The 23019-nt window shown below is 47.1% G+C and overlaps 1 protein-coding gene across 1 annotated transcript in view; it reads right to left on the reverse strand.

Annotated features, from left to right (window-relative positions):
- Positions 1-233: 233 nt before the first annotated feature.
- The window catches only part of LOC119161791 (flavin-containing monooxygenase 5-like), a 44809-nt gene continuing 22023 nt past the window's right edge, over positions 234-23019 (reverse strand). Inside the window, exons 2-5 of the mRNA XM_075873167.1 lie at positions 20450-20867; positions 19586-19912; positions 8830-9030; positions 234-1081 (exon numbers count right to left, since the gene is read on the reverse strand). Coding sequence (XP_075729282.1) covers positions 638-1081; positions 8830-9030; positions 19586-19912; positions 20450-20867 — 1390 coding nt within the window. The 3' untranslated portion in view covers positions 234-637. The remainder of the gene's footprint in view (positions 1082-8829; positions 9031-19585; positions 19913-20449; positions 20868-23019) is intronic.

Raw genomic sequence — 23019 nt, forward strand, 5'->3', positions numbered from 1 at the left:
GATCAATCAGATACCAGCCAGTCACTCGAAGGTGAATGTAGTGCTCCTTTGAAGAGCATAACTTTTCGATGGAGCGTTACTTGTAGTTTTAGAATAAGATTAAGCTGTGAACTCTGTTTTAGTTGCAAGGTTTTCGCAATCGGTCAATGGTAAATGATATCGCTGATTATGTGGCCATGGCTGTAAGTTGTCGAAGCGCGTCTACGGGAAACGCCCATTCAAGGAAACATGTGCTAGCAATGAACACTCTCAAAAACTAGGGCAACAGACAATGCCAAGCAGCAGTCACTTTGTTTCTAACAAAATAATACACGATATTGCCTAGAAAATCAAGGTCAACGATAAGCTCTACATCACTGTGTATGCGTATAGCCCGTAAGCACTGTTTATAGTGCCAGGCGTGCTATGTTCATACGCAGCGATATATCAGCACAAAACAGATGATGTCACTTGCATCTGGCACCTATGCCTTGACAAAACATTCAACGCAGAACTTTGTGCTACTTCATTGCTGCTTAACTTACACGTTTTAGGGGGCACAATGTCCCTTCATTGTATGATGTGTTTTTCAATAGGCATGAACAAGAGCATGTGGTCTCCTTATCAATAAGAACGAGCGAAGCAACTAGGATAGTTCTCACTGTCCGGAAAGGACGTATGCAATGGCCAGCACGAAAAAGAAGAAGAAAACGAAGAGGAACGTTGACGAGCCCTTCTTGCTGAAAGACGTGCATCGCTCGTTGAGCGGATACATCACCCTGCGGCGTGACTCGAGGATGGCCTGCCGCGCGCCGGACCATTTGTGCGGGCCTTCGAGCCTGAATTGGTACGGCACGCAGGGTCCGAGCAGCGCGCGGAAGAGTTTGTTGTCCGAGAAGAAGTACTTGAGGATTCTCGGTCTGGCACCGATCTGACTGGCCAGCTCATCCATGTAGTGGACCCAGTCCTCCTGGATCGTGTGGCGCGGTGACGTGACGTAGCGGTGCCGCATGGACTCTCGCTTATTTAGGATTTCCTCTAACATGGTCTCCTCCGAGGGCAGCGAGCGTTTGTTGAATAGCAGCTCAGCAAACCAGCGGCTCTTCACATGCATTTTAATCAATCAATCAATCAATCAATCAGTCAATGAATCGATCAATCAAATATTAAATTAATCAATCAAATACCTTAAACAAAATGAAAACATTTGCAGCTAAAAAAAACGTGTGATCCCTTATTTTAGGAATCGGTATAACACGACATAGAAGCGTGTCCTCGCAGAGGAGGTTGAGCAGTAATCGTGCAGTGTTTTGCCGCAAGGATAAAAGCATGAATGCTAGTCACACGAAAAACGCGATGAACGTCAAGAAACTCGGAACTTGCAGCGTGCACCCCAAGGTGAGAAAGCACGCATGAAAGGAGCATACGTGGAACAAGCACGGACGAACAACTGTCAGAGCCCGAAACTTAAAAGCGCTGCTGAACTGGAATAAATACGTACACTGTAAGCAAAAATTACCCGAGCTTGAGGTTTTTCTCGCTCATAATCTTTAAAAACTCTCTCGAGTTTAAAATACTACATCGTGCTGGAGTAAAAGGTTGTACGTGACATAGTTTTACGACCACCTCTGCGGAACGTAGTAAAAGAATGTCAGAATCCAGTTTAACCTCGAGGGTGTTTTTATCACGTGGTGTTTAACCACGGTTTGTGAGTTTTTTACCACGTGACCCCCCCCCCCCCCCACGAGGCGGCACTCACAGTAATTCTGAAGGTATTCAAGCCCCACAAATGTTTTTTTAGGGGCGAAGCTCCTTAAGGCGTGGGTTTCTGCATCCTCCAATGTACGTAGTAGTAGTAGTAGTAGGAAGCCACCGGTGGCGGTTATGTGTCACAGGGGATGCGAGATGGGAGATGGCGGTACTTGGAGTGTTCACTAGATGGACGCACGGACAGATGGATAGAAAGATCAGCAGACGGACGGACTCACGGACGGACGTGCGGACAGACGCATGGACGCACGGATGGACGCACGGAAGGTCGCGCGGACGGACGGAAGCACGTACAGGCTGACGGACGCTTCGTCCCACTCAACATCATTCACTCCGTGGGCATGCTGCGATTTTTTTTTCAATGACTGGTACGGAATCGTCGAGCCTCATGGCTGACCTCGAGTCAACGCTTAGTCACTGGAACTGGGAACTTCATAAGCACAACGAGCGAGAAAAGAATTCCATGAACCAAAAAGCAAAGGGCACAACTTTGCCGCAAAGGTGAAGCAATGAACGTGATAGCAACAAATTAGAATACCACGCGCAGAATGCCAAGCAGATCGAAGCGTGCCCCAAGTTTTTCACGCACAATTGACGCTCGAAACGTACTCACAGGTAGAGATGAACGGGAATAAGGTTCTCAGTTGTTACTTCGCTGTGTCTGAAAAGCGCACCCTTTTCGCAAACGAATGCTGTGCATTAATTGAAGTGACCTTTGTGCGCACCGTAACTACAACAGAATCGTTCCAGCTCAAGCCCGATGCCAGCCAATCTGTAATATCCTCACCACCGGGAGATAAGTTCCTGCAGGAGGTTGTCCTCTACTCCTCTCCGCGAGCCAAAGTACGCGTGAGAGATGAGAGCCGCCGCTCGCTTATTACGCCATCTTGGTGATAATGTTGAAAACACGATAGTCCCCTCCCCCCCAAATGCCCACCAACAGCGGCAAGTGTTAGATATGAATAGCTTGCCGTTTGAACGTTGTAGGAGGTACTTCTCAATGTCTCAGTGGGTAATGCCTCGCATTCACGACGCGGAGGTCCCATGTTGGATTCCGCGCGCCGGATTTCTTTTTCTGGGATTCGTTTTCTTTTTTGCGTATTCGGTGCATGACATCCACACAAACGCCGGTGGCGAAATCCAGCCGAGAGTGTCCACATACTTGCTATCGCAATAAAAAAAGCCCTTCTCTAAGAAAAGAAAAAAACCTACTGGACAGCTGTTTGGCAGTTTTCCGCTAACCGTTGGCTTTTGCTGTCCGGTGGCCCTGGAGACGGGTGGTGTAAGGAGCTCACGCTGTATGTATCTGGTTGAGCTTATGAGTCTCACGTGCTTCTTCTAACATCAAGTGGCATGGCGCTTCCGAGCGCGAGCCTCCGAACCTTGACGTCGGGGCTACCTCGCTTCCGTGCAGAGTCGCGAAGGGCTTCCAGCGGTACCAAAATAAATCTGGTGTCGTCGTCCGTGTTTGCTTCCTTGAGGGTGACCGTACAACGTGAAAGCGCTAAGCGAAATGCTTCGCTATGTCTTTGGTACCAAGCCGGCCAGCGGCCAGTGCGTGTCCGGAGAAGGTGAAAGAAGCGTCGCATAGATTTCATTCCTCAAAAGACGACGTTTGCTGGAATAAAGTGCAGCCCAAATGGTCCGCTTCTTACGCCAAATGTTGTCTAACATCCAGCGGGAACGCGCGCGCCAATACGAGGCACACGCGACCAACGAACAGCCGCTGGTGAGCGCGGGGACTCGCTCGCTGGATTCCGTGTCGACCGGTTGTGCCCTCGCGATCTCCGATGTCAGCGTAGCTTTGGCCGACTGGGCTTGCCCTACGTCATCTCCTGACGCCGACCTTCGACGACAGCGCAGCTCTGACCTACTGGACTTGCCCTACCCCATCTCCTGATGCCGACAAGAGCTCTCGCAAGTGGTGCCCCGTCCTCGGACTTCTGTGACCGTGTTTCCATCTTTCCTATCTCTCCTATCCCATTGATATGTCCTCACTCGCTGGCATAGCGCATCTTTCTCTCTATATATACCTTTAATCCTATCCTTTTAATCCCTCCTCACCGCCATCTCTTGTGAGCTATTGTTGAGGTGTCGCACCGTGAATCATACAGTTACGGGGCTCACTATTCTCTTCCCTTCGCTCTTAGAACCACTTTGTGAGCGCGGTGAATACCCGGGCAGTAGTCCGTTTCTTTCATCCCAAGTACATGTCTCCTTAAGACGCCGGAAATATCGGACACGCGTTTATCATTTGCGTTTAAAATGAAGATAAAAATTGTGCATTCTCTGATCGCCAACTGTCTTTCATAGCGTAGCCATGCTCCTTAAAAACGCCTACTGACACCATCGGTACGGAGCCTGTGAGGGCGTGGCACCGCTCTTTGGCCGCGTTCTTGAATACGTGCTACTACCGTGTTTGTGCAATCAATGTAAATGATTTAACTGGCGTGGTTTGTGTGTGCATAGGCATTATTTGTGGACTTGTACATTAGCAGTTCTAACGCGGGTGGCGCCAACAGGTTGGAGTGCCAGCTAAATATTTCGATTATCAAAAAGGTGAGATCAGGTGCCTTTACACTAAAAGGTCGGTGTTACTCACGGCCACTTGCAAGTCACTTTATTTTACGCGTGCACTTAGCATTTGTAGTTTATCGATGCAAAATGACATAGCTCTCCTACGAGCACTACATGGCAGGTAAAAATGTTGCGCCTACATATACAGGATTGTAGAAGTACGGTTGCATAACGCGAGCAGTCCGTTCCGATGGTTTTTTTTATTCTGCAATCACTGTGTTATGTCCGTGTCCGTGTCTATGTTGATTTCTCTAATGATGATAACTTCTGTATTTGTCATCAATTCTGCGTCATTTGCTGTTTATAAAACTGTGGACTCAACGCCCGATTGCACCCGTCGGATTCTATTTTTTACCGCTTAAACTAACTCTGACAAATCACCCCTTAAACATAAAAAAGGCAGTGAAAAACTGCTCTCTCTATACTCCCTCAAAAACCTAAGCAGGATAAAAAGTTACTGCTCTTGCAACCTTGAAGAACGACGGTTTATTTTTACGTCAGCGTGTATGTAGTAAAGAAAAACCCTTAGCAAAGGGAATTCGCTAAAGTACAAGAAATTTATCCACATTGTAAGGTTATTCCAGGTTACTTTTGTTCGTGAGCAAAAAATACGGCCTCTTCCTAACGCTACCACACTCACAAGGGCATGGAAACACGGCAACCAAAAAAATAACCGAAAATTGCACAATGGTCTCACTCCGTATCCGGAGGGAAACGACAGTCTTCATCTAACGAGTGGGACTTTTTTTTTCTTTGTCAGTTAGTAGTACTCCGAGAGCAGGAAACCTTATGTCACGTCGGTACTATGGTGTGAGGCTTGGGCTGGTCCAACAAAAACTCTAGGCTGAACAAACTATTCAATAAAACACGCGGATGAGATATACATGGCTGGGCACGTCTTCACAGGTCAGGGTGTATGGCTTCACTCGAGTTCATCACACTAATCCTGGAAAGCACTTGTCCAGGCTTGTGCACGTTGATATGAAGTCGCGCATCGTCGAAGGTCGATTAGTCGCGATGTCTGCAATAACTTCGGCCTCACTAAGGCCTTGCAGTAGGTAGTCAATTTTCTGGGCGCCGGCAAGCATTACGAGGTAGTTGTGAATCTCCCATGGCTTCGCGTAAGCGTACTCTTGTAGGTTCTTCTCTAGGCCATGTCGAATGCTGATGACGCGTTCCTGCCACTCGGTGAATGCCAATTCTGATGAAAATGCCTCTTTCAAAGCCGCGCTCCACGTTTCTCATGTCGTATGATTACGTCCAAAGGTGAGATGCCAACTTAGAGCTGGGTCTTTGAGCTTACTTGCGCCAATAAGGCGTGTGGTAGCGTCGTCACGTGCGGCAAGCTGTTGCCTACGGCGGATGTCATTGATCCATGCGGCAACATTTTGTGTTGGAGAATCACCAAAGTACCCTATGGACGAGGACAAGTCAGGCAGGGCGGTAATTGTTGCCAAGGGGCGTGAAAGCTGCTGGCACTGAATAGTTATGTTTTCGACTGTTGTATCAAAACAGCAAACGTGCATTGCTGGTGGCCGTGGTGATTGTATCGATCGAGCAATGCTTGTAAGCTATGCGCACGCATGCACCACCGTCAACGAAACTAATCTTAGATAATGACCACACGCGGTTATCATGCTGCATACTATATATACGCATTCCTTGTTTGAATAAACAGTCTTTGTTACTGGCTTCCACTCGTCACAGATTTGATACAGTGATAGCGATGTTTGACCACGGCTTTGCTTCAAGGCATTGCCGATTGTTGGCTTCGACACTCTGAACGAGTTTTTCTTCGGTACCGGTGCTGCCTAATTAGCGATGAGTCAGTTTTTCGCGGATAAGGTTGACTCAGAACCGCAGTATGGTCGCGTAATCGAGCTTTTCCCAATTATTTGCTTGCATGATGCACCGTGAGGCGACGCTCGTCAAACCGCAGTCGCAAACGCGGTCAAAATAGCGATGGGTACTGGCCAGTGTTCCTGTGTGGCCGTGGCTGGTTTGCTTTGGAAAGGTCTGGCGTCGACTGCACCAAATGTGAGGCTTTGACAGTCCTGGGAAAACTCTATAGACTGAACCAGCTATGTAGGGAAACACACGGCTCAGATATACATTGCTGGGCACGACTCTAGCTCGCCGCACTAATCCTAGAAGTGGGAGCTCACGGTGGCCGACTGTTTGTCTGGTTTCTGCAAAACGCACTAGTACGTCGCCCACAACAGAAATCGAACATACCTTGCTGCTCAATATTATTAAAGACGATAGTCTTTCTTGGGAGACTTTGATGCAAAAATTTTGGTCTGTCTGTCTGTCTGTCTGTCTGTCTGTCTGTCTGTCTGTCTGTCTGTCTGTCTGTCTGTCTGTCTGTCTGTCTGTCTGTCTGTCTGTCTGTCTGTCTGTCTGTCTGTCTGTCTGTCTGTCTGTCTGTACATTTCTATGTCTGTCCACCGAGCAAGTGTTTCGAACGCTTTGCTAAGACAATACGGTGGTGTCACCTGCCCGTCACTTTGCGTTCTACACCTTATCGCCTCCGAGACAGGCGCACGCGCCTTCCTTCGTTTTAGAAGATAACTGCCAGATAGCGCACATGTCTCACGTGCCTTGATGCGCTCATTCGCCTTCGCTCCACGGATCGACACACTCCAACGCAGCACCTCCAGAATACAATTCAGCGATGTTCTCGCGCAGAACATCAAATAAACATTTTTTTTCACTCTCTCTAGACGCAGGACTATCGTCTTCCGACGAAATTTCCAGTGAAACCGCAAATACGGGGCCGTTTTTTTTTTCTTTATATGAAGAAAAAAAAACACACACCGGCGGCCAGTACCGGTGACGATCATGCCGAAAACGCCAAGTGCACGCGACAAGTCAGACAAGATTCGTCCACCTCGATGGCACAGTGGCTACGTTGCTCGGCTGTGGAGGTCAAGGGTTTGATCCCGGCCATGGTAGTCGAATTTTGATGGAGGTGAAATGGCAGAGACCCGGGCATGGTGCTGTGTCAAGTGCTCGTGAAAGAACACCAGATGGTCGAAACTTTTAGAGCCCTCCACTAGGATGTCTCTCATAATCATATATCGGGGTTGTGGGGCGTTAAACCCCAGATTATATTACCAATATTAGGCAAGACGCATCTCACACCGAAAAGACGCACGCCGCTAGAATGGAAAGCTTGAAGGAAGCAGTGGCAGGATTCCATATTTCATCAAACTTATGCGCCTTACTTTAGCTTTTATATAATTCTTTTGTCCCCTTCACGCTGTGTTTTACACAGTTTTGGTGATCATCTACTGTTCCCAGATCGGAAAGCCCTAGATGTCATATCAAACGCGGGAATCGACCGTCGGCGTTAACGAGTGATGCAAATAATCATCGCTTGATGAAGACGCCACCGTATGAAGTGACCTTGACGTTACTGATTGGAAAGATTCGTTACATCACCATGACGTCATCATGATATACTATGCCGTCAAATAACGTGACGTCACGTCATGGCGTCATTGTCGCTTAGTCAATGGTGGGCTGACCATGGAGGCAGTGCTGAGGTGCAGGAAGGTATGGGTTGGGAGGCTATATATCGACTGAGAGGAGTAAAAAAAGATGCCTATCGGTTTTGAGTCGTCTTAGGTGAATGCATGTGAGCATCGCTTGAGTGAACATAGTCAGTGAAGCCTGGGAGTTTCTGAAAAGGTATACTAGAAACGACGTCATTTCAATGCCATTTCAAACCAGGGCATGCGTCTACACGTGCTTCTCGTATACTATAGGGTTTACACATTATAGGGGAGGGGGGGGAGGACAGCGTGTAAGCGTACGGGGTGAAGGTAGGTATTATACAACACAAGCGCCGCATTCTCATCTGGTTATTTATTAGATTGTACAAGTGTACAAGCAACACGGTGCTTGTGTTATTTTATACCTGCTTTCGTCCCGTCCGTTCGTGCGCTGTTCACAACTGGTCCTTTAATAGAATATGCAGTATACAGACAGCACGGCGCTTGTGTTGCTTATATACCTGCCTTAATACCTACCTAACCTACTTAATACCTGCTTATATACCTACCTTAATCTCGTCCCTTCATTCGCTCTTATTAACTGGTCAATTATTAGAATATACAGGTACACAGACAACACGGAGCTTGTGTTGTCTTTTATGTATGCCTTCATCCTGTTAATTTTTGCGCTGTTCTCAACTGGTAAATTATAAAATATACAGGTATACAGACAAAACGGCGCGTGTGTTGTTTCATACGTTTACTTTCATCCCGTCAATTTTTTCGCTGTTCTCAACTGGTCAATTATAAGAACAATCAGGTATACAGCAAACACGGTGTTTTTGTTGTAATATACGTATACCTCCATCCCGTCCATTTGGGTGTTGTTTTTTTGACCCCTCCCCTTATTACTGTATCACCCACTAACCCAAGTTTCAGTCGTGATTGAGTTTACACAGACTTGTATGCACTCTACACAAGACAGAAGCATCTAACGCGGGCTTACCTGCATCTCGGCAACGGGAAATAGGGAGCCGACCGGCTGGACCAGCCCGATGATGGCCAGACTAGGATGCTTCAAATGAGGCGGGAAGACGTACTTGTAGAGCTGCACTTGGTTGTCCTCCACGGACACAACTTCCTTCGGTAAAAATGGAAACTTGATCAGGTAACCCGTGGCCAGGATGATGTCATCCAAAGGGGTAACCTGAAACAACGTTCATTCACATCAAATTATGCTGTATCTCAAGTATATAGTCTGCTGTATAGTTGTACCTTCAAATGCTTATACATTTTCTGTTTGGTGTTGTTTACGCGAACAACTTCAACATAAAGGATGAATACTCTTTCAAGTTAAACTTTTAAGAAGAAAACGTTTGACTTACCGTCGTTCACATATGTTTTCACCTTTAGTAGACTAGTGATGAATAGTGGGGTTTGTTCAGTTTGGTTGCGCATATATGTTTTTGCCTGCTAACTTCTCAATTGTTCGCACCATGCAGTTGTGTTTATATTGATTTGTTAGCAACACCCTAGCGATTCGCTGAGGCCCTGCGCTAAAAGTTGGCTGAGTTCCTTGTCAGGGGTTAGGACTGGTTTAGTTATACACAGCTTCACTGTAAAACTTACACATACCCCAATATAGGCGTTTTTTCTGGGTGCCACCGCCTTGCGAACGAGTGGTGCTTTCCTGGTCTGGCAACCCATCTGGCAACCCATCTGGCAACCCATCTGGCATGCGGGAAGCTCGCTGTTCGCATAGAAAGTAAGCGCGCAGCTGCGGTTTGATTGTTCGTCTTTAGTTTTTACGTGGTGAATTTGGACTGAAAAATGCAGCTTCTTTAGAAAGTTAGTCTATGAGACGTTATGATAAGGTTCAAGCCTTTGAGGGTCAACTGTTTTATTATACGGTGATGCGAACGAGTCTGCCTATGTTGATGCAATATATCAACAGCGCCGACTTTCTGCTCGATGCACGGTGCAAGAATACTTTAGGTGAGCGAACGCCGAGAATGTTCTGCTTCGCTAGGAGCCTGGGAGATGGCGCTACAGACTTTGTCTCGGTAAGGCCCCTAGGTAAAACATGTTTCCCAGGTAGCATCACTCATTGTTAACGAGCCGTCCTCCTCAACCTCTCGCTTACCCCTCCGTTTCTCTGAAATCCGCGTTTGTAATTGGTGCATTCCTTGCACGTGATTTTGGAAGTGGCTGGTGGTGTTATTTATTATTATGAAAAAGGTTACAAACGAGTACGCATGCTCATATGGCTGCAGCTGGATTATCGCCGTGACCAAAGATGAAATCGTAGCCAGGACACAGACTGAAGAGGAGGAGCGCTTTAGTTGGCGCCAAGTCGCCCAAGATAGTTTTGCGGTGCTCGTTCAATGCAATGTACGAGTTTTTCAACAATCCTCGGTTGCCGTAAGGCAACGGAAAACAATTACGCTTTCTTCGACGTACCTTGTACTATCCGAATTGAAGCACGCCTTGAGGTATAGCGTTGAAACATTTCACGCGAACGCTTTCGCGTAAGGGCTGGTGCACACCGGCGACTGGCAGCGGTCGCGCGACTATTTGCGACTGGCGACCAAAGAGCGACTGAGGTTCACAACGGCAGAGGCTGCATGCGAGTGACCATAGAGTTACCCACAATACTTCCTAGAGGGAACTCTGGCGCTAGTGTCTATGGTAGCTGCAATGCACAGCGCTTCAGCGAGCATGGGAATGATGGGTAGTACACACATTTGTCTAATATTCGTACTTCTGGCCTGCTTTTGGCTCCGTGTGTGTTCGTGGGCTTGGAGCTGTTTTCTTACGAAGCAAGTATTAGCAAATGTTCAGCGGTTGCGCTTCACCATTTTATTTTTGTAGACTTACTTTCCAAATTGACTTACGAAGTTCAAAAGCATTCAATCTTTCTTTCAAAACAAAACCGAAACACAGCAATAAACGAAGCCGCAAGTACGATTCGCCGCCTGCAAGTACGAAGACTAGGCAAATGTGTGTACTACCCATCATTCCCATGGTCCCTGAACGATCGCAGCGCCAGAGTGCCCTCTAGTTAATTTTGAGAAACTCTATACTGAAGAGTCACGTCCGGATCTCGTTATGAGCGAGAACTCTGGAGACCGGCGCCGATCAGCTGATCGCCGCCAGCTGAGTGAGCGGAGCAAACCGAGCGCTATGCATTTCTTGTTTTTATCTGTTCTCGCCAGCACACTGCGAAAACAAACAACAAAAATTGAGCATCGCTGATTGGTTCCAGCAGCTTTGCGACCGCAGCAGCGCGACTGAAAAATTGGACAGGAAGCGACTATAGCCAAAGCAGTCGCTGTGCGACCGTTTGCGACAGTTCGTGACTATTTGCGACCAGTTGCAAATGGTCGCGCGACCGCTGCTAGTCGCCGGTGTGCACCAGCCTTAACTCTGTCGATGCAGGTCAACGCGAATCTGCGAAGTGAGTTTATTTGTCGGTTTTATGCCTAGTTCACACTGAAACATCCGCTTTCTACAGCGACCGGAATTCCCCTGCCGCCGAAACGCAGCGTCGTTCGCACTGGATGCGCCCCGCGCCGCCGAATATGCCATCTACCACGGGGCGAACGCGGGATGGTTGCGCTGTCACCCGGTTGTTGTCGCGGCTCGCAAACGCCACTATGCTATCCGTTGGTGTATACTTGGACGATTCTCGTACGCAAGAAGCAAGAAAAGACAGTACTGCTTACTTTGCTGGCAAGTGGCTGTCTTGTAATGCACGAAGAGCAGAAAAACCACCGACGCCAGCGGCGTTGGTGGGTTCGTTTTGCTCTGCAAGACCGCAACAAGCTCGATCACGCCAACAGCAAGCTCGGTCACCTTTTTCACGAAATACGGAGGCGAAGTAGGCACAGAGTAGGTTAAACTCCCGTTGGTTTCAACATTCAGTTACGTGCACTGCGACATAACAAGTGAGTAGGGCTTAGCCGCCATTTTTCAAAATTCCTTGACTAGCTCTCCTATTGGTCCGCGGTGACCGATTCAGCGGCAGACACCGCAAAAATCGGTCCGAGAGCGATCGGCGTGGAGAGGGCCCTTTCGGCGGATCTCGCCGCCGCCGAATTGGATTCGGAGCACTTTCGGCGGCCGGAATGCTCAGTGTGAACGCGGCCTTAGGGGCGAAGCCTTTTATAGCGGCTGCCGTTCTTCCCTCGTAGCCGTTGTAGTATGTATTAAGTATAGCATTTTGACCTCCAAGGTGGTGCTGGTGAGACATTTCATCTGTGCGTTGTTGAACAATAAAAAATAGTGCTCAATGTGCATGGCAATGGCTGTTAATGGGGAATAAGAAACAGGAGCATTCGGCTTTTAGTTAACGCACACGCTGCGATCCCCATTAGCAGCCATTGGCATGTATATTGAGCACAATCTGACAAGAAAGTGTTGCTATGTTATACTCGCTGGGTGTAACCTCCTTAGTTTTAGAAAGGTTTAGTGAGCGTTGAGCCGCAGTGCCATGAGGGAGAGATAAAGATGGAAGGAAAAGCAGGGAGGTTAACCAGACGCACATCTGGTTTGCTACCCGGCACTGGGGAAGGGATAAACGGGAGAAAAGAGGTTGCAGAAAAATGAGAAGGTACACACAATCACGAGCACACTCGGGGAGCACACACAGTCTACAGGCGGTCGCTCAGGTTTGTTGACTTGAGGTAAAGTAGCAGTGCTTTAGTTGCTTTCTGCGCAACTGAGGCAGATGCCCAAGGTCCTAGTATCTTCTGCACACAAAATGGTCCGGGGTCAAGTCGATTCAAAACCATCCGGAGCTGGCATCGCTGTGTGTCGTAGCAAGCGCAGCTGCACAGGACGTGTTCGATGGTCTCTTCAGCTCCGCAGTAGTCGCATGTAGGAGTGTCTGCCATACCAATGCGAAAGGAGTACACCTTTGTAAATGCAACACCCAACCAAAGGCGGCATACCAGTGTCGCATCGGAGCGGGAAAGTTGTGATGGCAGCTTTAGCTCGAGTGAAGGATCCAGTTCATAAAATTGACACCTTTGGAAGCTGGTAGACGACCAGAACGTGCGTGTGAGATCTCGAGCCAGCAGGTAAAGTTGTCTTGCTGCATCATTCCTTGATAGAAGAATTGGGACTACACGGGTTTCTTCATGGGCGGAGCGGGCTGCATCATCGGCTAATTGATTTCCGGTAATACCGATATGTCCAGGCAGCCATTGATATATAATATCATGCCCTCGTGCTAGAGCTTCATGATGGCAATGTCTTATTTCTTGTACCAGTTGGTCATGACTCCTCCTACGCATGGCAGACTGCAAACTCTGAAGCGCTGCCTTCGAATCACAGAATATGACCCATTTTCCTGGACGTTCTTGAACGAGATATTGTAAAGCAGCCCTTATAGCAGCAAGCTCTGATGCCGTAGATGTAGTCATATGCGACAACTTAAACTTGATTGTCATTTCTGCAGCCGGAATTACAGCGGCCCCTGATGAGCTGCTGGATGAGACGGACCCATCAGTGTATATCTGCGTTCGGTCTAAGTACAACTCATGTAATAATAGCAGTGTTGCTGCAGTGCCATGAATACAATGAACTAGTATATACCATGAACTCGAGGTGGTTAAAGGTGGGAAGTACACCCGAAGCGCAAGCCGTAAGAAAGTGTGCGTGTGCCACCTCTCGTTTATTCCTTGGAATGTCCGCTGGATGGCGGTGCTCCTAAATGGGGAATATAAGATGAAAAGATGCAAGATGGTGGTACTTGGAGTGTTAAATAGATGGACGAACGGACACACGGACAGATGCATGGATGGACGCATGAACGGACGCAGGAGAGGTTGCATGGACGAATGCAGGGACGGACGCACGAACAGACGCACGCACGGACGGGCGGATGAACGCATGGACGGTCACACAGACGGACGCATGAACGGAAGAAAGCAAGAACTAATGGACGGACGAATGCTTCGCCCTACTCTCCATCATTCACTCCATGGATATGCTGCCAACTTTTTTATTGAAACACCAGGAGCGCGTCTAATCCGCGTCCAGTGCATGTCAGTTGTTGCAAATACTTGCACGTATGTACGTATCCAGAGCACCTAGAGCGTGTATTTAACGTACCTTCAGGAACATTTCACGCTTGACCAGTTGACCAGAACGCGACATAAATGAGCCAAAACGTGCTGCTTCGGGACATCTCACCAGTATAACTCGGACTTTTCAGGAAAATCTGCGCACCGCACCAGAATCACCTGGCATCACGAAGGTCAAATCGGGCACATTTTAAATAACCGTCATCGCAGGGCTGCTAGTCAAGCGTTCGTACTAGTCTGACCATGGTTTTTCCTTGCGTGTGCACGAGCCAGCTGTAATCACTCGTCCCAACGTCACGCCCTGTGGTCAATGACAGGATCCAGCAAGAAGCGCGTTCACTGTGTCACGGCACGAGCAAAACATATTTGGAGAACTGTACTAGTTATAATAACTGGACAAACTACGATGTACGACGCGAGACGTCAAGGGTAGAGGTGCAAAATATAGAACTGCACAACGTTGCCACTTGAGTAACACACATCCCGCTTGCTCTTGTGTTGTACCCTTTATGTTCATAAAGAAACCATTTATTCTACGACCCGTTTCTTTCAACTTTGTTTCATTTACGTCTATTAACCGTAGCGACTGAAGCCAAACATTTGCTTTCGGATGAAAGTTTTGAACCTTTTTGGGGTGCTGCAGTAACATAGGCGACAAAAAAGGAAAGGTGTCGCTACCCTGGAAGCATGTTTCACCTAGGGACCTTATGCCCCGGCTTCCCCTTCTCGGTGTAGGAAAGTAGCGGTGCTCATTTATAGTTGCCACTACACTCTTGCTACACTTTCAGTACTCTCTACATTCCCCGCACTGTCAACCCCCACCCTTATCACCCCCTCTTTCGCGACGCCGCTTTATGCGTGTCACGTGCTTGATATCCCACAATTACCCGGTGTCTTCATATTTGGAAACCGTTGCTCACGTGCCAGATATTCTTTGCGGAAATTTGCAGCAGCCCGCATGCTCCTCAGACCATCGAGCTTCTATCGGCACGCCGCAAACGAGAACATAATCGGTTGTTCCCGCCAAGCGCTCGCTTCGCGACGTTCCCTCGCCTAAAGCTTTATTGCACCGCGGCTAGAATATTGTGCAGTATTTTCACGTCTTTACTTTCCAGAATGAGCAACGGCACTTCGAGAGCATAGTGAATGTTTTTCTCGAGCGGTAGTTATCCGCTGTTTTATCAAGATTTCTTTACGTCACACCGTCGCATCGGCTAGCGCTCTTGCATGAAGCCGTGCTTTGAAGGGTAGCCTGTGGTTCGTCCTTATTCACGGCACTGACAGTTTTTTGTTAACTGCGCCGTAACTGTTGTCTAAATTGTTTCTCAACTAAGAATTAAATTGATTGATATGTGGGGTTAAACGTCCCGAAACCACCATATGATTATGAGAGACGCCGTACTGGGGGGCTCTGGAGATTTCGACCACCTGGGGTTCTTTAACGTGCACCCAAATCTGAGCACACGGGCCTACGACATCCTCGCCTTCATCAAAAATGCAGCCGTCGAAGCCGGGAAAACTATGAATGAGTCACCGTATCTTACTCGCTCGTTTTTTTTTTTTTTTTTACAGGTCTCCACTTGAATACAGCTATTACATCAAATAACGCTGACGTGCCTGCGCGTCCCATTTTCATCTTCTTCTTTAAATCGTGATATTTGAGTGACTGTTGGTGCCGCGTTACTTCAACCGCCAATAGAAAGAAATGTTACATGGGGCTGTTTATCGGGGAAATATTGCCATCGTTGGAATAGGTGAACAGGCTGCGTGCCTTTCGTTCATAGCCGAGGTTGAGCATCAGTATCGAAGTCGTTGCAGCTCGTTCGCCTGAGAAGTGCTCTGAACTTGCCCGAGTACCCACGGAAAGTACAAGGTTTTCCTGTTTAAGTTTGCAAGCCATAGAAGCCGCTGCTCCTTGTCAACAGGAAAACAATCCTACATCAAGAGTCCACAGCCACATAAACTCCGCGTCTGGTGATGTACATGGCACATTTCTTCCGACAACAGTTTCCTTTTTCTGTGGTTGTTACTGCACCCCAAAACAGCGCAGTGGTTTCCTGGTGAGTAATTTTCGACTGTCATAGTAACGAAGAAAATTCACAGGTTAGCTTAATACACAACAGATTATACTCAATAATGCCATACATATCAGCATCAACACACACTCCAAGCCATCGCCCGCATGTTAGAGAGGAGGAATGCATTGGTTGCCAGACAGGACCTCTTCGCCAGATTCAAAGGTGAATAAAAGATTGTTCAAGTTTATTTCATAATGAATTCGAGCGTATGCCTATACAGAGGTTCCACGAGAAGGGATGGCACGAAACGGGACTTAATGCCTGACAATGCGCCATTCCCGCCCAGACACAATATCGTGGATCACTCACCATGTCTATTTAAATAATGTATAAGCAAAATTGGAGCCTTAGGCTGGAAAAGTTTTGAGCAAGAGATCAAAGAAAGCCTTGATTGAAAATAAGAGAGGCACAGCCGATAGAGGACTCCGCAATGCGTAGAGTGCTTATTCCGGGACACCATAAGTATCAGCCGCTAGCTTAACCCTCTAGACGAAGGCATTTTGGGCTTGGAAGTCCGAGCAAACAAGCAGGGCCGCCTCACCTTCCCCTCTTCTCGCGTTGCGTTAGGGTAGGAGAGAAGAGCTGAGTTGAGCTGGCAATCCGAAACCATGTGGTATACGTGCGTTCCACCTCCTCACAGCATTGACACTTGCCAGGTAACGAAGAATCGAAATGTTTCAAGGCAACCTCTCGGCCTTCTATTAAATTTGCTCTCTCTGTATAGAAAACTGAAAGAAGATGAGTCATTGAGCCTTGCCGAGCCGGTTTGCAGGAAGAGGGTATTGACAATACCTATCTCCGGTTATAAGAAGTGATGCCATTCAATCTAAAAAGCCACCTTCGGGTTCGAGCTACTCGGGACCATGCCCGGTGAATAAGTACTCTCGCCATCGTGTTCTCGGTTTCATTCCTTTTTGCGCCTTGGTGTCTTGGAGTTCAGACTAGGCTACAGGTAGCAGGATCAATTCGCCTGTAGCTATAGTTGTGGAATATTCTTTCTGCTAGCCCGGTGACCTAACCAGCCTCACAATTATGCGAATCCTCCTCAACCCCTATGGAATTGTTATAAAACGCTAAGGTCAAGGATCAGAGGCAGTGAGGTCAATAGCTATTTCCGCTTGTGTTGAGCGCAGTGTTTTGAAAGTGAGTTCATCTTCGTGCTTCTGCTCGTTGATGACGTCCATGAGAAAAAACGCTGCCACATACCACTACGAGCAGCATAGAAAGACCACACCCACATAGAAGTAAGATCACTAAACATATACTTCCCCGTGCGTGAACGTGTTTTCACCTTTGAGAGCGACGGTGCCACCATTCAGAAGCGGCAAGTCGACGTACTGTGCTCAAGCGCTGTGGAAGTGTGTCATCAAGGCGCAGCCATGACAGTGTTCGGCAAACAACACAAGCACCCAAGGGGCTAGCGCAAAGCGCATCATTTTCACGCGTTCGAGGTGCAAACTGCACTGTGTGCCTTTTGCATTTGTAAAGACACTGCGAAGTTGAACCAAGTTTCTCGGAGACAAGGATCACCATTCACTCCATGGATATGCGTTGAATATTTATTGCAATCTCAGCTGCTAATTTGGTTTTTTTTCCTTTTATTGCTTAATGATAGCCTCACCGCGGTGGTCTAGTGGCCAAGGTACTCGGCTGCTGAAACGTAGGTCGCGGGATCAAATCCCGGCTAGAGCGGCTGCATTTTCAATGGAGGCGAAAGTGCTGTAGGCTCGTGTGCTCAGATTTGGGCGCACGTTAATCAATCAATATATACAGATCCATAGTCGAAAAAGGCCAAGCCAACGCAGTTCTGGACACAGTATGTTTTCAGTATGTTTTCTTGTGCGTTGAGTGGTCCTTTTCAGTGCACGGAGCACTAGCTTAGCCACAATATTTTGTGATATGTGGCAGGGAAGAGGTGTATACTGTCCCCGTTTGTCCTGAAAGTGAGTCTTTCGTGATGTATACGTTAATGTATACGTTGTACTCACGTAGTGAGTACGTGATGTATACGTTGATTTCATTGACTAGTATAAAAGCTTTGTGTTTCTAGGTGTTTTATATTGTCCCGTTCAGCTTGATTTTCTTTCAACCTTTTGTTAATGGCGCAGGTGGGTTTTTTCACTGCCGTGTAGAAGGCGTCATGATATAAGTATGAACGCAGGAACATCGACATATGCCGAACAAACATATGGGCACTAAGGAGCATCATTCCTAATTTCACGAGTCAGTAATCTCTTTCAATGATTGATTGCAGCCAGTGATATGCGATATTTGAAAGTGAGAGATCAAATAGCACCAAGCAAAGCACCGATTACTCGATATGCTGATGTTAAAGAGCATTGGCACCGTGGTCTAAAAAGCCATTTATGCCCTAATGGACTCATCAGTCGACTTCCTCAGACTAACTTAAACTCAGATCAAGCCGTGAGTACGAGTCTGAGGAAATCCAAGTCAGGATTCTTGTGGCGAGTTTAAGTCCGAGTGAGTCAAGTTGAGAAGAACTCAGTGAGCCTGAGTCCGAGTGAGTTAAGTTGAGAAAAATTTGACGTGAGTCTGTGTACAAGTGAGTTAAAAAGTCAAAATGTATTTCATGGGGAAGTCTGAGTGAGCTCCACATTTTCTCAACCTGTGCCAGTACTTGTCATATATGTTCATAATTTGTATGACTTAGATGAATGTTACCAGTTGATATTCACTGATGACCATTGACCGCAGAGCCGAACCACGAGATTGAGGTAACTAGAAGAATAAGAATGGGGTGGAGCACATTCGGCAAGCACTCTCAAATTATGACAGGTAGATTGCCACTATCCCTCAAGAGGAAGGTATATAACAGCTGTATCTTGCCGGTACTTAGCTACGGAGCAGAAACCTGGAGACTTACAAAGAGGGTTCAGCTTAAATTGAGGACGACGCAGCGAGCAATGGAAAGAAAAATGGTAGGTGTAACCTTAAGAGACAAGAAGAGAGCAGAATGGATTAGGGAACAAACGGGGGTTAAGGATATCATAGCTGAAATCAAGAAGAAGAAATGGACATGGGCCGGGCATGTAGCGCGTAGACAGGATAACCGCTGGTCATTAAGGGTAACTGACTGGATTCCCAGAGAAGGGAAGCGGGTTAGGGGGAGACAGAAGATTAGGTGGGCAGATGAGATTAAGAAGTTTGCGGGTATAAATTGGCAGCAGCAAGCACAGGACCGGGTTAACTGGCGGAACATGGGAGAGGTCTTTGTCCTGCAGTGGACGTAGTCAGGCTGGTGATGATGACCATTGAAGTTTCACTCGCAGCCTTGAGAGAATATGCGGTGAACCAGAAATTGATTGTCGCGGTCATATGACCGAAACAAAGGTTAAAATGAATTAGTTTTATTATATTTGGTGATTAGTTCATTTCAGACAAACTTGTACTGCGTGGTTCGAGGTCTAACAGCGCATAAGTAAAAGTTGCCGCCTTGACGTGACCAGTGATGTGGATGGCTTTGTGCAACCACTGTGACAAAAGAGGGTTATAAGGGTTTTAAGAAGGAAATAAATTCACCTTGGTACCAGCAGTCGGAGTTTCAGGGATGAATAAAAAGGGCACCACAACTCACCTTGTCCTCACCCTCGAAGATCACACCATCTTCGGTGAATTCGGCGATGTTCTCCTTTACGCGTACCTTCCCGCTGATTAAGAGGATCGGCAATACGTCGTTGGTGGTCGGGTGTTGCGAGTGGTAGCGGTGTTTGGGCTTGATTCCGTAAGCCTCGTGGTTGAAGAACCCGTTCAAGATGTTCTCCGTGTAGCTGCTGGCCAGCGATCTCGGTAACCAGCTCAACAAGTATGCCCTGAGTCGCGATTTCATGAACATGTCGCCGGGCATGCCGTTGGGCCCGACACGCCGGGTAACCCAAGCTCCTCTTCTTGTTGACAGATACGTCTGCGGGAATTCGACAATAAAACAGTGGGGAAATGTAAGTTCGATTTCGCGTGTACACATTGGCATAGTATGGAGGAGGCTCTGCGCCGAACCTTCGCCCTTCCCCTCTCATCAAGTCTCTATGGTATCGTGCCATATCAAATATACGCGCTGCTCGAAGTACAAGTTGCTTATGTTCGCAACAGGCAAGCTTGTATCAGCGAGCTTATACCATAGCACTTCAAGAGTGCTGCGAGACTCGTCGACTGTTTTGTGAGAGTGTGGATTGGCAGTGCTGAAACAGGGGGGTTATGAGAAGGCTAAGCAAATGCCCCTCAGGGTTGGTTTCAAATTTCGGCTTGTTGTCGACCTCGCCATTTTGTCAAGTTGTCATCTCGGCATGATCGGTTCACTACGCGATATCTAGGCTGCTCGGACCAACAAAATTCAGGAATGTAACAGTACGAAACCATTCAAAATTGCCGACATTAGTTCTCTGGGTTATCTATAGAGTATGATCGAATGGGCATCGCAGAAAGATGTATGCGTCACGCTCACCTTGACTGCCACCTGACTGATATCGGCCACGGCATCACAGCCCGAGTTGCCAATGCCGACAACGGCCACCCGGTGATTCCGGAAGCTGTCGGCGTTCTTCAGGCTGTGCGTGTGCATGATTCGGCCGCGGAACTTCTCCTGTCCCTTGAAGTGCGGCACATTCGGATACACGTGATGGCCCACGCACACGGCCACGGCGTCGAACGTCTCCGTGCGGTCGCTGTTGGTCGCCAGGTCCCTGACGAGCACGTCCCAGCGACCCGTATTCTCGTAGTCGGCGGCTGGTGTCACCTGCACCACGTCGTGCCTCGTTTGCAGATGCTTGGTGACGCTGAAGTGGTCGGCGTAGTTCCGGAAGTAGTCCAGCATGTCGGTGTTGTGCATGTAGTTGGGGAGCTCTTTGGGCGGTGGGAAGTCACTGCGTAACAAAGAAGTTTGCGCGAAGAAAGTTTGGGCTTGACAGGACAGGACCTTCATGTAGATCATGGTTTAAAAAAATTTGCTATATCCACAGGATAAGCGTAAATAGATGTAGTCAGAGGGGCAGATGCTCTTGCTCTTTTTTTTTCAAATGCTTCTTCTTGCAAATTCTTTTGCAATGAATAGAGGACTATGCATAGTGGGCTAAGCAATGAATTTGTTTATAACGTGGCGTGGTTGACGAATTTTCGTGTTTCGCAAGTTTTAATCAAGGTTGTTCTCTACTTAATCCATTTTTATGTTCGTTACCTTGAATTTGTATGAGCTTAAGCTGTACAAACATTGTTAAAAATAAAAACGGGTTTGTTATTCTGTGAGAGAGATATATAATAATAATAAATAAAGTTTAACGTCCCAAAACCACGACATGATTACGAAAGACGTCAAGGTATATATATATATATATATATATATATATATATATATATATATATATATTTGAATCGACGTCTGAATCAACGTCTTGCCCGGACCCCCGGACCAGGAAGCAATGTTCTCTTCTTTTTCCACTTCCGAGCGATTTCACGCTACAGGTGATGGCTCATACTCATTTACCTGTGACATATATATATATATATATATATATATATATATATATATAGGTATGGGATATATGAGAGGCGAAATTTCAGTAGTAAAAGATAGAAAATTCAAGCGGGACTGCAGTAGCTCCACTGCTCTGCAACAGGAAAATAGGAATGAGGCCGTACAAGCACGCCAGGGACCACCCGTACCACAACCTAACTTTGAGGAGAAAAATGGGAACTCGAAACTACAGTGCAATTCTAATCAAAACATCCTTACTCTCGAATATGACGCTGACACTCCTTTGCCACGTGATAGCCAAGAGCAGCCGAAAACTTATGAGGAAAATGTCCTCAATCTGTCAAACACAACACTCACACCCGCTCAGTTTCAACTTTTGTCGAGAGGCTTAACCTTTTGTCCATCATCCGGTAGATTCAATGAATTTGAACTGCGCCAAGACCTCGATAACTTTGCGCGTAATCTCCGCCTCCGTGAATACTTTCATGATCGCAAGGACTGTACGGACGAGAATAAAGTGATTGGTGGTGACAAATCATGGTGTCCGGGTGAGCAGAGGGACAAACACCTCGATATGTATATATCAGCAGTTCAAAAAGATATCATCAGAGCGTATGAAAAAAATCGGCCATTTCGAAACAACATATCAAAGTCAGAACGAAGGGCACTCGATGAACTACGAAAAAACACTGAAATTACTATCAAACCGGCTGATAAAGGGGGCTGCATAGTAATTCTAAACACGTCAGACTACTTAAAGGAAGGGGAACGACAGCTATCAGACACAAAATTCTACAAAAAACTTCTAACTGACCCGACTCCCAAATTTGAAAGGGAGATAAAAGTAACCCTAAACAACCTCCGCCGGGACGAGAAAATTACCGGCAAAATGTTAAAAGCAATGTTACCGGCCCATTCTGTTCCCGGTCGATTCTATTTGCTCCCCAAAATACGCAAGGCAGGTGATCCGGGACGTCCGATAGTATCCAGTAACAGCACATCAACAGAAAATATATCAGAATTCATCAATTCCTTAATAAAAAACATCCCCCCAAACTTTCCCTATTACCTAAAGGACACAAACCACTTCATCTGCGAAACTTCAAGTCTCGACATCCCAGGCGGCAGTTTTCTGGTGACCATGGACGTCTGCTCACTGTACACCAACATACCCCACCATGACGGAATAGCGGCTATGGTTTCTGAATATGTAAAATCTGACTCATCAACTAGTGTAAATGGCGAAGTACTGTTTACACTTCTTGATCTTGTACTAAATTTTAACCATTTTGAGTTCAATCGCAAGCATTTCCTTCAGGTCAGTGGCACTGCAATGGGCACGAAAATGACCCCAAACTTCGCGAGCACCTTTATGGCTTCACTTGAAATCCCATTCATTGAGGGACACACCTTGAAACCTTTCTACTACAGAAGATACTTAGACGATATTTTTCTGATATGGAACCATGATGAGGGAAGTCTTTTCCGCTTCGTAGAGGATTTTAACAAGTGTCACCCGTCAATAAAATTCACGCACAAAATTT

Source organism: Rhipicephalus microplus, chromosome 9 (assembly GCF_043290135.1).
Source record: "Rhipicephalus microplus isolate Deutch F79 chromosome 9, USDA_Rmic, whole genome shotgun sequence".
Lineage (NCBI taxonomy): Eukaryota > Metazoa > Arthropoda > Arachnida > Ixodida > Ixodidae > Rhipicephalus > Rhipicephalus microplus.